At 40.1% G+C, this 14,158-nt stretch overlaps 1 protein-coding gene across 1 annotated transcript; it reads left to right on the plus strand.

The window, feature by feature from the left end:
• The first annotated feature begins 5,407 nt into the window (after positions 1-5,407).
• Positions 5,408-13,588, plus strand: MINAR2 (membrane integral NOTCH2 associated receptor 2). The gene is made up of 3 exons (XM_048292531.1): positions 5,408-5,572; positions 12,362-12,607; positions 13,409-13,588. Exons 1-3 carry the CDS (start codon positions 5,408-5,410, stop codon positions 13,586-13,588), a joined length of 591 nt encoding a protein of 196 aa, XP_048148488.1.
• Positions 13,589-14,158: the final 570 nt, after the last annotated feature.

Consider the following 14,158-nt stretch of genomic DNA (forward strand, 5'->3'; position numbering starts at 1 on the left):
CAGCTGTAGGTCTTCTGCCCACATTTTGTGACACAAGCCTTTAAGTATGCTCTGAAAATATGTAGGAGAGCAAAACCTAAAGGCAAGACAGCAGGAGAAATAAGTCAGGAAGGCATAATATTTTCTACTCAGAGCAAAAAGGGAATGCATTTTTAAGTGATTGTTCCTTTTCATTCTCTGCAAAGAGTCTACTGTATAGATGTGATGTAGATATCCACACAGTTTAATAAACTGAGGCCCCCAGTCAGGACTGTGATTCTGTCCAGAGAGAATACTTAGATGCAGTCTTAACTCCCATTGAAATGAACATCTGTGTTTCAAATAGCTGTACTATCAAAATCTTTGGCTCTGCATTCAAAAACTGCAACTTTAATGAGGTGCCAGTGTATGATTTTAAATAAAATATCTTCTGGTTCTGAAAAATAATAAAAGAAAGAAAAATAACATCGACATAATGGAATGTTATATTTTGTATAATTAAAATACACAGAATATTCAGTTGCTCTTGGGCATAACTCCTTAATGTCACAGCCATGCATTTGAAAGTCTTAATAGAATTATTGTAGTTGGCAGGCAAAAGAAACAATTATTATTTTAAATTTTCTTCTTACTTAGCACCAGATATTGGTAATACTCCTGCACTCACTTGAATCACAATTGAAAATCAAGCAAAAGAAAAGATGCCTCCAGACTAGGGATCAGAGAAAAATTTTTTATCAGCCGGTGATATCATCCTCCCAGTTCTAAATATTTATTCTCTGCTGATTTTGAATATTTCACTAATAAGAATGTCATCTTAATCACAAAATTTAAAAAGTGAGTTTTAAATCTGCCTGTATCTGTCAAAAACAGATGAGTGACTTCTGCTGAAATCATCATCCCATCACCTCTATAAGAACATCATGAAAGGAAAGTACTTTTGATTGGGAGTCAGGGATGGAAAGTTGTGGTCTGAAATGACATTTTTTTAAAATCTAATGAGTGAAATCAGGATGTTATAGTGCTGATAACTCTGGTTCTGATTCCTTTAGCATCTGTTGTACAAAACTATTAGTTAAATGTGTGTGAATGATTTTGAAGCAGTTTTGTGTCTAAATAGCAAATATACCTCTTCCTTCTCTGCATGCATTTTAAAACAAGTTCATTTTACTGCTTTAGTATATTCTGTCATCATTCAGAGGAGCAGTACAGACCAAAATTCCCCTTTGATCAGAAAATTACAAGGACGTTCTGAAAATGTGCCCGGGCTATGTCTTGAGCCACAGCATGCTGTGGGGAGGGCAGGCGTATGCCAGCCCTGCAGAGCTTTTCCATAGACCTCGTGGCAGCAGGCAGCCCTTTCCAGCTGTGTTCAGGCAATCCATAGCCTTATGCAGGCATAGACAGTCCAGAGTTTACTAGGTTTTTTTTTATTTGTTCTTTCTTTTTCAACACCCATCCCTCTGCTTTAATATGTTTTCCTTCCAGCCTGATGGATATGTAACAGTTCAACAAATGAGTCTTAAATCAGTCAAGTTCAGCTGGTGTGTAAAGGTGAAATTCACTCTTAGCTAAGGACTAGAGGAGGCCTCTCTGCTAATTAAAAACCACTTAGACTCTATTTTGTTGGATTAAGTGGGATTTAAGTGGTACACAGGGTTTGTGCTAGGCTGGTTCACAGCAGGCTTACTTCCTCCTCCCACATATGTGCTGGCCAGCTAGAGTAGTGACCAAAAGTTACAATAGCTACCACCTGTCATAACTTTCTTGAAGAAACACCTGAATTTTAATTGCATTGTCATTTATTCTGAAGGGAAATTGCTGCTTTGTTCTGGAGGAAGTGGGTTTCATTTTGGGTTGCCTGGGTTTTTTCCATTCAGTTTTCATTATCTTCTTCAGTGACAGAAGATATGACAGCAGCCATTTGTATATTCTAACAATATACTAAAAATAGAAATCTTGCCTGCATCATAAGACCAGTGGAGGCCCTAAAACCTAACAGATCAATTGTAAAAAGAAAATTCGATACACTCATTTAAAGAGCTCTGTAAAAAAAGTGTGCAAACTAATAGAAAAGGAACTTGAAAAACATCCAAACCAGGAAGCCAAATGGGGAGATGGTGGGACCATCTGATAACACAGGGGGGAAAGGGACAGTCAGGAGTGATAAAGCTATGAAAGAGAAGTTCAGTGAATTACTTGTGTTGGCCTTTCCAGATGAAAGGTCGCAGGGTTCCTTACAGCAGAGATGTCAGAGAAGTTGGATCAAGCTGAAAGAAATACACAATAAAGTAAGACCAAATAAGTATGTTATATGCTAGTAGTATCTAGGGTGGCAGTCACCTGAGAATACTGGAAGAACACAACAGGGAAATTGGTATCAGACCCACCTGCCATGGTGCCTAAGCTGTCGTCGTAAACAGTCACTCTGCCAGAGGACTGGGAGACTGCAGTATAATTCCTGCCTGTAGAAAAGGCAGCCCCTTGACCTACAGATTAGGGAGTCTTGAGTTCCTTTCCTAGTGCCATAGTAGCCAACAAAAAAAAAAGTAAGATCCCTGGGCACCTGGATAAGCATGGGCTCTTGGGTGAGAGTCAGCATGGCTTCAGTTGTGAACAGAGCAAAGAGGATCTGCGGGACACATAAATCTCTGACGAAGTTCAGTATTACAGGATATTCAACAAACTGTGTTCACACAGAACAACAGAAGCAATCTTTATGGCTTGAAAGGATTAAAGGACTGGAAGCAAAATGGTCATCTTTCAGGATGGGGAGAAGTCAGTGGTATGGTTCCCTAAGGGATTAGGTTTTTTGGCATTTTCATCCATGGCATGAGGAAGAGTAAAAACTGAGTTCTCCATCTCTGCAGGTGACATTAAGCTCTACTGGTTAACTCCTGCCTCAATTGGCAAGAAACATAAAACTGAGTGGTTAGACAAGACATTAGCTGAAAAACTATGATGTAGTTAAATGTCAAGTATTATAGCTATGAAAAATAGCCTGAACCATTCCTATGAGATACTGAACTTGCAACTGGCAGTCATAGAAGTGAAGAAAAATCATGGTATCATTTGTTTCTGTGGTCTGAAGTTACTAGCTCTATGAGAGTTACTAACTGCTATGAGAATAGCAGGGAAAAAAGCACCAGAAACTGAGGGATGTTGTCAGAAGAGAAGACATAATTTTTCCCATTTTTGGAACTGGTGTAACCACAACATGAACATTGCTTTCATTTATGGTTGTTGTATTCTTATGAACAATTTAGTGGAATTACAGTGTAACACATTGAAAATGGAAAATAAATGAGCAAGGAGATAGACTAGATGGTTTATGAGATGAGATTAAAAAAGTTGGTAATTCAGATAGAAAAGAAAGAGACTGAGATAACTATAGGTTAAAAAATCCTGAAGATGATGGATAAACTGCATGGGTATCTGTTCTTAAAACTGTGCAGTACTGCAAAGAGCGCACCATGATATGTCTATATGGAAATTAATTTAAAAGACATAAAAGTAAGCAATTTAGGCAGATGGTCATGAGGTTCTGAAGCTTGCTTCTGAAGGAGGTACTATCAGAAAAGTTGAAAAGCAGTTAGATGGCTTTATAGACAACAAATTTATAAATAAATAATAAAAAAGCCTGGGAAATAGATACTTCAGCCAAAAAAAAAAAAAGTGTGTCTTTTGAGGGACTAGAAGAATGAACAGCAGAAAGTAGCCAGATATACACTGTCTCCCTAAACAGCATCTGTTCTTGCCCTTTTTAAACAGAGTGATAGATCCTGGGACTGGGAGAGGTCTGACACAGTGAGATGTCTTTTATGTTCTTATGTCTAATGAAGCAGTGTTGGTATGTAAATTCACACAGGCGCACACCACATCTTATGCTACAGTAGCGCAGAAACCCCTGTGTTTTGAGAGATGCTGGAAAGTCTGTGTTTAAGAAGTCATGGCTGTATATACCCACATATTTTAGAACAAAATAATTACTGTCGTAGTTCTGCACAGTGAAAAAGTGAGAACACTGTGTCATGGTAAGTCTAAGACAGCATCTTCATGGTAATCCCTATGGTACACTGGAAAGGTGCATTAGTGTTTCAGGGCTTCATTAGACAGGGGAGACATAGTTGTAAATGTAGCAGCAGGTTCCCCACACCCACTCAGAAACACAGTCACTACTGTCTCTTTTGTGGCTGCTCGCAGATACTTATTTGACCATCTGCTTGAAAGGTGCCAGATTAATAATTTTAAACAGATACACTGTAAAATAATCTCCAAAAAAGCAAGGAAAAATTATGAGCTTTCTAAGTAAATAAGGAGCGTAACTTACATGTATATCCAAGTATTCATTTACTACTTTAGGATTTTAAAAGTGTTTTACTATTTTTAGTTCATTTTTATATTTCAGCTATTTTCTGTGTCATAAATAAATTGGTTTGATTCTGTGGTCTAAGGACAGGGCTAAAAGTTTTGTGATGTCTTAATTCTCAGCAAAATTTGATTCAAAATAGGTTTTCCCAGATGTCAAGCAGTGAACTTTCAAAAGCTTTTCCTCTGTGACAGTGTCATCAAAATGAAACATATCCTAGAAAAACAACAATATTTAAGAAAAGGTTAAAATAAAAATGAGGAGGCTATTTTTGCTAGTTATGCATAGAGGCCATAATGAGAAGGGTAATTTCATTAGCTGAAAGTCAAAAGGACTTAAGAATCATAAAACGATTATGAAAATATCAAGTCTCAAAATAAAATAATAGAAGTGGTGGGACTGAGACTATACCATTCAAGTCAGTAACAGTGGGTTTTTCTACTCACTTGAATGGGAGCAGAATCAATTCCCTGAAAACTTCTGTTATCAATTACTTGAAACAATCTAATATTTCCCAAGGTCAAGAAGAATTGACTGTGAAAGAAATCCCTGACCCTAAAAAAGTGCATGTCATAGATGTCATGGTAAATTGTACCAACCCACATAGCACAATGGAGCCTCTTGGTACTGCTGCAGAAAAGAAGCTTTGGACTGGAAGCTGCTTCTAATTTTCTGGGGGAAAAAATCTTACTTTGAAGTATTGTAGGCTTGACATTTTTGGCAGATAATTTGAGGAAGTGCTGGTATGCATTTAAGTGTCTTATGCATCTACTCACTGGTTCTCAGTTAGTTTTAATGATCACATATGTATCTATCAAACTAGACCTTGAACCCGAAAACTTAAGCTAGGCACTTACACTTGTCCTGTCTGCTCTGCCACTTCCAAACAATCTTTTATCATTGGTAGATGAAATAAGTGAGCCTGATACCAAACAGGGGTCAGATACAGTTTCAGGAAACTGTCGTATCCTTCTTCATGTCATTAATAATAGAAAGAGCATGCACAGCCAGGAAGCAGAAGCGGGGGCTGTGTTCAGTATTACTCTACAGCACAGAAACATGGACCTCTCTGTTTTGCCAAACAACAACCATCCTGATAAATTCCTGCAACTGGAGGTAAAATCTTTAGAGAAAAACTCTGCCTTTCTACCAGCCAGCTGGGCAAAATTCCCAGAAGCAGCTTTACCTGGAGTGCAACGGTGGCACAACAGGATCTATTTACAGGTAAGGTCTAAAAGAGGCTGACATTTTCCTAATTTTTCTACCTTGTTTTAAGGATCAGGAGAAAAATTACATGACAGCGACACATCAGCTGTAGTTTCAGCTTCCTGTGTCTCTTAATCTGAATTATTAATATTCCTGTAAATTTTCCCATTGACATCAGAGAGGATCAGGCTCCATGAGAAGAGTTACTCTCTTCAGGGGGTCCACTGACTTTATTTCAGTGTATTAGTCTTTCTACTGCTCTTTGTAACACTTTCATAGCATTTTCCGGAAGGAGTACTGAAGTCAAATACCAATTAATTGTACTAAAGTTGTGCATGGAATATACTCTCTGAAGAAGTACAAAAAGTCCCAGATTTAAAACTGAAAGTCAAGTCATATCCCTTAAACTTAATAAAAAGGCACATTAGATAGACATTAGAGATTCTTGCTACAAGCGTATATATCTACATAGCTCACCATAACTTCCTCTTTATTTTGCCTTTTTTTTTCCTCATTCAACTTTGGCATTCCTGTTGTACTGAAAGACAAGCGTTGAAAGTGTGAAACATGCTGACTGCATCAATCCAGGTTATTACATAGAGGTAGCAGCAGTTTCTTGGTAAAAATGTAAACGTGCACTGCCTAGCAGAGGCCCTGGAGCTGGCGGAGGAGAAGTTCATGTCTGGATCAGCAGCAGTACAGCTGCATCAGCTCACACCCCTCTGGGCCTCGCTGCTCCACAGTGCTCCTTCCCCGCTGCCCGGGGAGCCCCTCGCCTTTCCCCACCCCTAGCATGAGAAAAAGCTCCAAGGTCTGGTTCTTGTCAAGGGATGGAGACATACATAAGTGATTGGGGGTGAGGGGGTGATGGAGAAGAGTCTACATTCTCAGGATCCTTAGGGTGGGGGTCCGATTCCCCAGGGGAGTGAAGAGCAAGAGCCAAGAAATCTTGAACCTGGGGGAAGGGAGGAGAATGATGCCGAAAGTCTCCCACGGCTACTTCCTGTTGCACTTCTCCCCTTTCAGACATTTCTCCCCATCAGCTCTCTAAACCCCTTTGCTCCCTCCCGGAGTCCATTCCAGTCCTCCTCCAACTGCAAAAGTCCTCCCCCCGCGACACTCGCTTCCATGCTCCCCCCTTACTTTCCCTAGCTTCTCCCCTATCCCAGACACCCTTCCCTCTGCCTACTCCCCTGCCTCCAGCCACTCTGTTCGTGTTGTATAATTTTTGCTGGCGACTCCCCAAGGAGAGCTGGGGCGGGGAGCACACGGTCGCCCGTAGTCTCCCATGCAAACAGCCCTAACCAAGGGACGGAGCCTGAAGGATCCCGAACAATAGGGTATGGTGCAATGCTGGCCTCGCTGCCCCTCCCCCCTGTGCTCCCCCCTCCTCCCCCAAGCCCCTCTTTTGTGCAGGAGGGAGGCAGCCACACACAGAGCCTTCTCCACAGCAGGGATCCTTCTCCCTATTGTTGTCAATCAGGACGCACTGTCACCGAGCCAGGGCTGCAGAGCTGCGGGAGGATTAAAAATGTGGGGGGAGCCCTGTGCTTTTTGACCTGTGCTCTGCTCTTCGCCACCAGTGAGAAGGTTTTCCTGGAACTCTGTGTCCCAGCCCCGGGATGGCTGTTTCAAAGGAAATGTCTGTACTCACCATGTCTCCAAATATGGCATTTGCCATGTGGTATATTTTATAAGTGTTAAACCTAGGACACAATCTATACTTGTAAGTGTAGCCATTAGTGATTTCAGGCTGTCCAGATAAAATTCATTGTGCCATTCTCTCTCCCTTAGGAGCTCGCATTCTTTTTCCCCTTTTGCTGACAATCAAATAAAGGAAAAAGTACTGATGAGTTCCAGACATTAGAAGAAACACGATGGCACAGTGGAGAACTAATGGTGCAGGAATAATATATTTCACTTTAAGATGAGAGAGATAACGGGGTTAAGGGTTAGTTAGTTTAGAAATGGAAAAAGGGGGATTGGGGGAGAGAGAGAATTAATTTCAGAACATATGTGCGTGATCTAAAGATTCCTAAAGTCATTAAACCTTGAGAGTGGCCTAAATTCCCTTTTTAGAAGTCAATATTCTGTTAAGAAACTAATGCTACTCAGGGCTCCCTATGTGAAGTGACTGCTCCGTGGTGTGTTTGTGGACTCTTCCAAACCTTTATTATGAAATCACTTTATTTCAAATGCACTGAAGTGCTTATGTGTTTTCTCCACCTATAAGTTTTAAAATTTGTTTCCATTATAAAAAGCAGCTTCATGTAATGACAAAAAGCTGCTGCTCTTTCTCCTCATTTTCCTCTTTGGTATCAGGCAAACTAAACAGCTTCCCAGCTTAGTATGTACTTTCATCGTCTACTTTGACTAAAACAAACCATAAAGCAGTCCAGGAATTTTGGCCTTTCCTTGTGAAAAGCAGCATAAAAAGCACAGACATTCTCCTGCAAATGGATTGTTGCTGACCGCATTCTGCTCACCCTGAGAATTTCCAGTCCTGCTGGACCCTCTGCCCCACAGTATGTTTTAATACCCAGCACACACCAGATGATTAATCCTCTATATCTGTTTCTCATGCAAGTCTCCCCTGTAGTCAACCTGGTAATTTTCTGCAATTCTCAGACTTCTCTTTCTTGTTTATATTTCCATTTTTTCTCTATTTTTGGAAGACAGCAGAGAGCATTTAATCTTAGCAGCATGCTACTTCTTGGCATGGTGTTTTTTTGGCCTTACATATGAGTTAACGCCTGTGTCCTGTCTTTGCTTGTTTCTCAGTATACCAGGACAAGAGGGTTTTTTAAAATCTGTAAGTTAGGTGCCAGGTTAGAGTCACTTCTTTGTCCCCTGGCTCATATGTGCATTACGTATTTCCACTCTCTCTCCCTTATTCTTCCCTAGACATCTGCAACTGGCCACAATAAGAGCCAGCTGCAAGGTTGGCAGGAGCTTTAGTCTGAGACTGAACAAAAGTTTTTATATAATGCACTCACAGCCCTGCAGAACTCCATTACCAATGACAGACAAAACACCTTTTTTAACTAAACAGTTCATTACAAGAAGTAACCTCGATGAGCAATTAAAATAGTCCATCTGAATATTTACTTTTCTGTAAATATCCCTGTCACTTTGGCTGAAGTTTTTATAACCATCTACTGATCTCTCTCCTATCTGTGTCAGGTGGCTTTTCAGTTTTTGGGGTACCTGACAGGGAGTCCAGTTCCCCTTCTTTTTCTTCCTTAAAAAAACCTTCATTCCTAGGATCATAGAATTATAGAAAGGTTTGGTTTGGAAGGAACCTTAAGTGTCATCTGGTTCCAACTCCTCTGCCATAGGCAGAGACATCTACTAGAGCAGGTGTCTTCAAAGCCCCAGTCAGCCTGGCTTTGAACACTGTCAGGGATGGGACATCCACAACTTCTCTGGGCAACCTGCTCCAGTGTCTCACCATCCTCACAGGGAAGAATTTCATCCTAACAGCTGATCTAAACCTGCCCTCTTTCAGCTTAAAGCCATTTCCCTTGTCCTATCATTGTAAAAATTCTCTTCAGCTTTCTTGTCAGACACCTGTATGTACTAGAAGGCTGCTACATGGTCTCCCTTGTAGCCTTCTCTTCTCTATGCTGAACAACCCCAGCTCACTCAACCTGTCTTCATAGGAGAGGTGCTCCAACCCTCTGATCATCTTCGTGGTCTCATCTGGACCTGCTCAGGCTTCTCAGGAATTGCTGATATGAGCTGTCTGCCCTACTGTCTTTCATATCTCCTTATGTGTTTTTGGTTAATCCTTGCCTTCCTGACAGTTTTTCCATAGCATCTTTTCTTGCTCATGAGCTATATGTAGATCAAACATAGTTATATGTTTGCAGAGTTTGAGTTTTTTATCTTGCTAAATAAGTATTTCACAAATGTATTTAATCTACAGTTTTTCAGTGTTTTTCAAAACTGCTGCTTCTTTGAGTATTCACTCTTCCCTCCTTCCATTCAGTGAATAATAACACAAATTGCCTCTGATTTTTTTCTGTTCCACCCTCATTCACACTGTCTTCTTAGATTCATTGTATATTGTATGAATTCTGTAATAGATATGGATACCTAAAGTATTTCTTTGAACATTTGCTTCATGTATCAGAGTCTGTGACAAAGGTTGGGATGTGTTTTGAATCTTAAAAGAAAAAAAGAGTAGTTTTTGCAAGAGTTAATACTAGCAATCATATTTTTATTGTCTAATCTTATGTTTCTCTGCTTCTAGAAATGCCTATGTTTAATACGATATTCTTCATATGTCTTTGTATTATTTCTTAGACCTAAAACTTTAGGGTTTTGTATGTGATTCTGGTTTCTGTCCTTCTTTTCCTTAACTAGTCTGTAGGACATATCTACCGCAGAAGTTTTACAATCAAGCCTCTGCTGTACTCAAATACATTCTCCCAATTCATTTGTCACTTCAATGTCTGTTCTCTAAAATTTCTGCAAACTATATCCTATCCCAGATTCCAGTCCAGTTCTCATGGTAAAACCTCGTTTCCCATCCCAATGTATTCCCTCTCTACATCTGCTCCAAGCTACCACATTCTCCTTATGCCCTTGAAAAGAAAGGTACTTCAGAGAGTAGAGGGAAAAGTTTTGCCACTCTTTTCATAAAAGAGCGCTTCATAAAAGCACTCTTTTTATGAAAAAATTTTTGCATCATGCCATCTATTCCAAGTTTTGGAGAATTTTATTTAAAACAGCTTTAGAAATTACTGTCAAGTCACATTCTTTTCACAACATTTTAGCCTAGGGAGACCAATCATCCCTTGGTGAGACAGTTCGCGTTCTTCAACAAAATGTTCTCTAAGTTCAACTATTTAGCAAGCCTGAGGGAAGAATCATTAAGGTCAATGACAAATCTTAAATAAGAAATAAAGTAAATAAAATAAAATGCAGTCAGAAAGAAAAGGCGGTTAAAAACACCAGCTCAGCTGAAATCTGGCCAGTACAGCCCAGAGGGCTTCAGTGCCAGCTGTAACTGCAATGCAAAAAGTAATATTATCAGGGGATGTGTGAAGGCTAAGGAACTACATGTGGAAATGATGAACTAACAGAAGGATGGGAGGTCACTGAGGATCCACCCGTCTACTAATGGCAATTATTGATGGGAAACATGCTTAGTCACTTCTGCAGGGTTTAGTGATAGGAATGCCAGTATGATGCTTCCTCGTAGAGTTTCTTAGACAAAGCCTGTTGTTTTCTCTTCTCCACCTTCACTTTCTGAAGGAATTCAGTTCTCACGCTTCCTTCTACACCTGGCTGCCCCAGACCAATGTACATGTGTCTATGCATGCACACAGACACTGCAGTCATGAAGTGGGTGATGATACACAGCAGCTGACTCCCACTGAAAGTGGATTCACCAGCCCACAAAGTGAACAGAAAATTATTCAAGCAGAAGAAGCCAACAGTTTGCTATCATCTTAGGGACCTTCACTGACTTGATGAGGTGTCCAAGCATTTCCCAAAGCCAGTGTGCAAGAGGTCAGATTCCCTGAGCTATCACTAGAAAGGCAGAAGGAGAAGCAGAACATGCCCCTAGCCCTTTTGTGGCTGAAGTCCACTCAGCCCGTGGTACCTTAACAGCTGGAGATCTCAGTAAAATTGAAAAATTAGGAAAATTCATCCTTACATGGAAGTAAGTTTCTCAGGACCCAGCCTCTTCATCAGCTGTTTATTTTGTGCACTTAACCTTACGTGCGTCTTGCAGCAGGTGCTGCCCACAGCTTTGTAATTTCTGAGAGCAGGAGAGAGGTGGGGATCGCTGGACCACTGGGTCAGGCCAAGGCTCCCCTTGACTCAGCATAAAGTTCCTAAGGACAAAAGCACTAATGAGGAAGGATGGATGTGCTCTGGGTTGGTTCTGGGAGTCCTGAGAGGTGGGGGAGGTGTTAGTATAAGACAAGGGCACCATGGAACCACAGATCAGGGGCAGGTTAATTGAAAGCATCGGGGACAGAAGGTTGTGATAAATATTGAACAGCTTGAACTAGAGAGTCTGATTGCATTTTACAGGTGAATTACAAATTGAAAAATATGGTAACTACTATTTTGCAGACTCTGAAAGAGGCCATTAGTGCTGTTTTAAGAGGCAGATTGTGGTGTCTCAAAAAATGTGATCCCACCAGGGTTGTTCTTCATCTTCCTCCCTTGACACCCACATGTTCTAAAAGGTCTTATTTAAAAGCTTTTGTTAATGGGAGACTGCTCAGATATTTAATTACCTGTGAATACTGACAGTGCCCTCAGTCAAATGAAGAGCCTCTTTGACGTCCTGACATGGGTCTAGCATTCAACAGGATGAGCGGAACTGCGAGTCACCCCTGCTATCAAAGATACATTTCCAGCTGAGGCTGTCATTTACACACCATTTCCCCTGTGATCATTCTGCTTTGTCCTTACACCTTTGCTGCTTCATCATACATCCATGGTTTTCACCAGAACTATAATGTTCTACTGCAGTTCTTCATAGCCCTGTTTCGTGAAAGCAGAGGCTTTCTTCCAGCAGGCAATATAATGTCAGTTCACATTTGCAAAAGAACTTAATGTTCAGATTGTACCCACCTCCTTTCCCCAGAAGGAAGAAATCTGTCCTGAGTGAGCAGTCAGGCTCCCTCACTGCACTGCAGAAGTTTGCCAGAAGGAGAAAAATGGTTGCATGTGTAGTTTTAAAATGATTCTGTTGCATTACAAGTGGTAATTCTGGAAGTGGGCCTGCATCGTAGGTAATGCAAATGAAAGCCAGGTTCTGATCTAACTTGTGTCTTACAGAGAGAAAAGAGAACTGTCACTGAGCTGCCAGGCTTAGACTTGAACAGGGTCAGTCAAGAAATAATAGACAAATCCCTGGGGAAACACATTACACCCATCACCCTGAAATCCGCAATCAAAAGCAACCCACTGTTTAGTGATATCCATGTGGAGGATGACTGGCAGGAGAAGAAAAAGACTCCTTCCTGGACCGTACAGGACTATGACAGACAGTCACTGCACTCTAACTTGGCCAGCCACATAAAGGTAATTTGCTGCTGTGCTACGTTTGAGCAAGTGAATTGCTGTGAGCTGTGTTGTGCATGCACAAACCACTGCGCAGCTCGCTTGGATGTTTAGGTGGGATTACAGAAGTAAATATAGAGGTATTTTCTGGTACAGGCATGACACTAGCATGAGTCTGATCAGGAAAGGAAGTCTACATATCTGGTCAGACTCCAGGAATTTAAATTTTACAGTACATGACCTCTGACTAGAAAAACTCTTAAAGCACAACACTGTACAACTCAGCTTCCCTGTTTACATAGGGAGGAGCTATAAATATGGCACTTAAATACTATATAGTCACTTTAATAACTGTTCATAGCAAATTCTGTTATAAAATTTCATATATTTTTCTCAGCCTCATCCACACTATCCAGGATCCTGCCTCCCTGTGGGCTGGCACAAACCACTTCTAGGATTAGTGTTGTAGGCTTTTTTTTCTGCTGTTTCATTTTTTGAAAAGAGAGTCAGAGATGTGTTTATACAATGACATCTCTTCTTGAGAAGACAACATGGTTTGTTCTGGGTTTTTAAACACATTTCAATGGCTGGTGTCCTACTTTTGGTTCCTGGATGAAAAGTGTGGTTTTAATTTTCCCCAGTGGAACATTTACAGCATCTGGAAAGTAGCACAACCTACATTCAAGTAGAAGTGTCTTGCATATGTGTTATGATGTCTTAAATTCATTAATCAGTATCTGATGATAGCCAAAATACTTCTGGGTATGTTCTAATGACTTTGTGTGTAAAAGAGAGAATTTAATTTTCTGATTTTTTTTCTAGGAAAATCCTAATGATCTAAAGTTCTGGATGGGGGATATTTATACTCCTGGGTATGATACCTTGTTAAAAAAGAAGGAGAGAGAAAAAAAGCATTCCAAATATTGCCGAATCGTCCTGCTCATGGTACTAGCTGTTTGCATCCTAATTACTGTAATCACGCTCAGTGTTTTATTTACTTAGTACAGCCAAATGATGATGAACTTTTTTTTCAATAAATATTTTTATTAAACTATTCTCTTCTCTGGTTTTATTTGAACTCCATTTTTTTTTGGTCACAACCACAATTTATTTGACATCACTACTTCAAAATATTCCTGTACAGCATAAGGAATTGACCCTGAAAAGAGACAAATACTCTGAGCATGGCTGAATGTCACCTTACAGGTATAATTTAAAAAGAAAACTATATGCTATATTTTTTAGTGCCTTCTTTGGACTAGTGATTTAAGTCAATATGTGTGATATATTACATATAGTATGTACAGACAACCAGCTGACTATTTGTTCTAATAAACACCTACCATCCTCTTTGTCTTTTTATGATAGCTATTTTAGAATACCGAAAAGCATTATAAAGTATCACTCAAGATATCACAAAGAATTATAAAACAAAAATTAACACATTACTTAGTGACTAAATGCATTGCTGCAATGATGCAGCACTTAGTAAACCCCAGCCTAAATGCATAAATATTTTCTTACACTTTTTCAGAGAAGAAAACCAGAAAATAGATCCCTGAGTTTCTATTA

The sequence above is a fragment of the Corvus hawaiiensis genome, chromosome Z (genome assembly GCF_020740725.1).
Source record: "Corvus hawaiiensis isolate bCorHaw1 chromosome Z, bCorHaw1.pri.cur, whole genome shotgun sequence".
Classification (NCBI taxonomy): domain Eukaryota; kingdom Metazoa; phylum Chordata; class Aves; order Passeriformes; family Corvidae; genus Corvus; species Corvus hawaiiensis.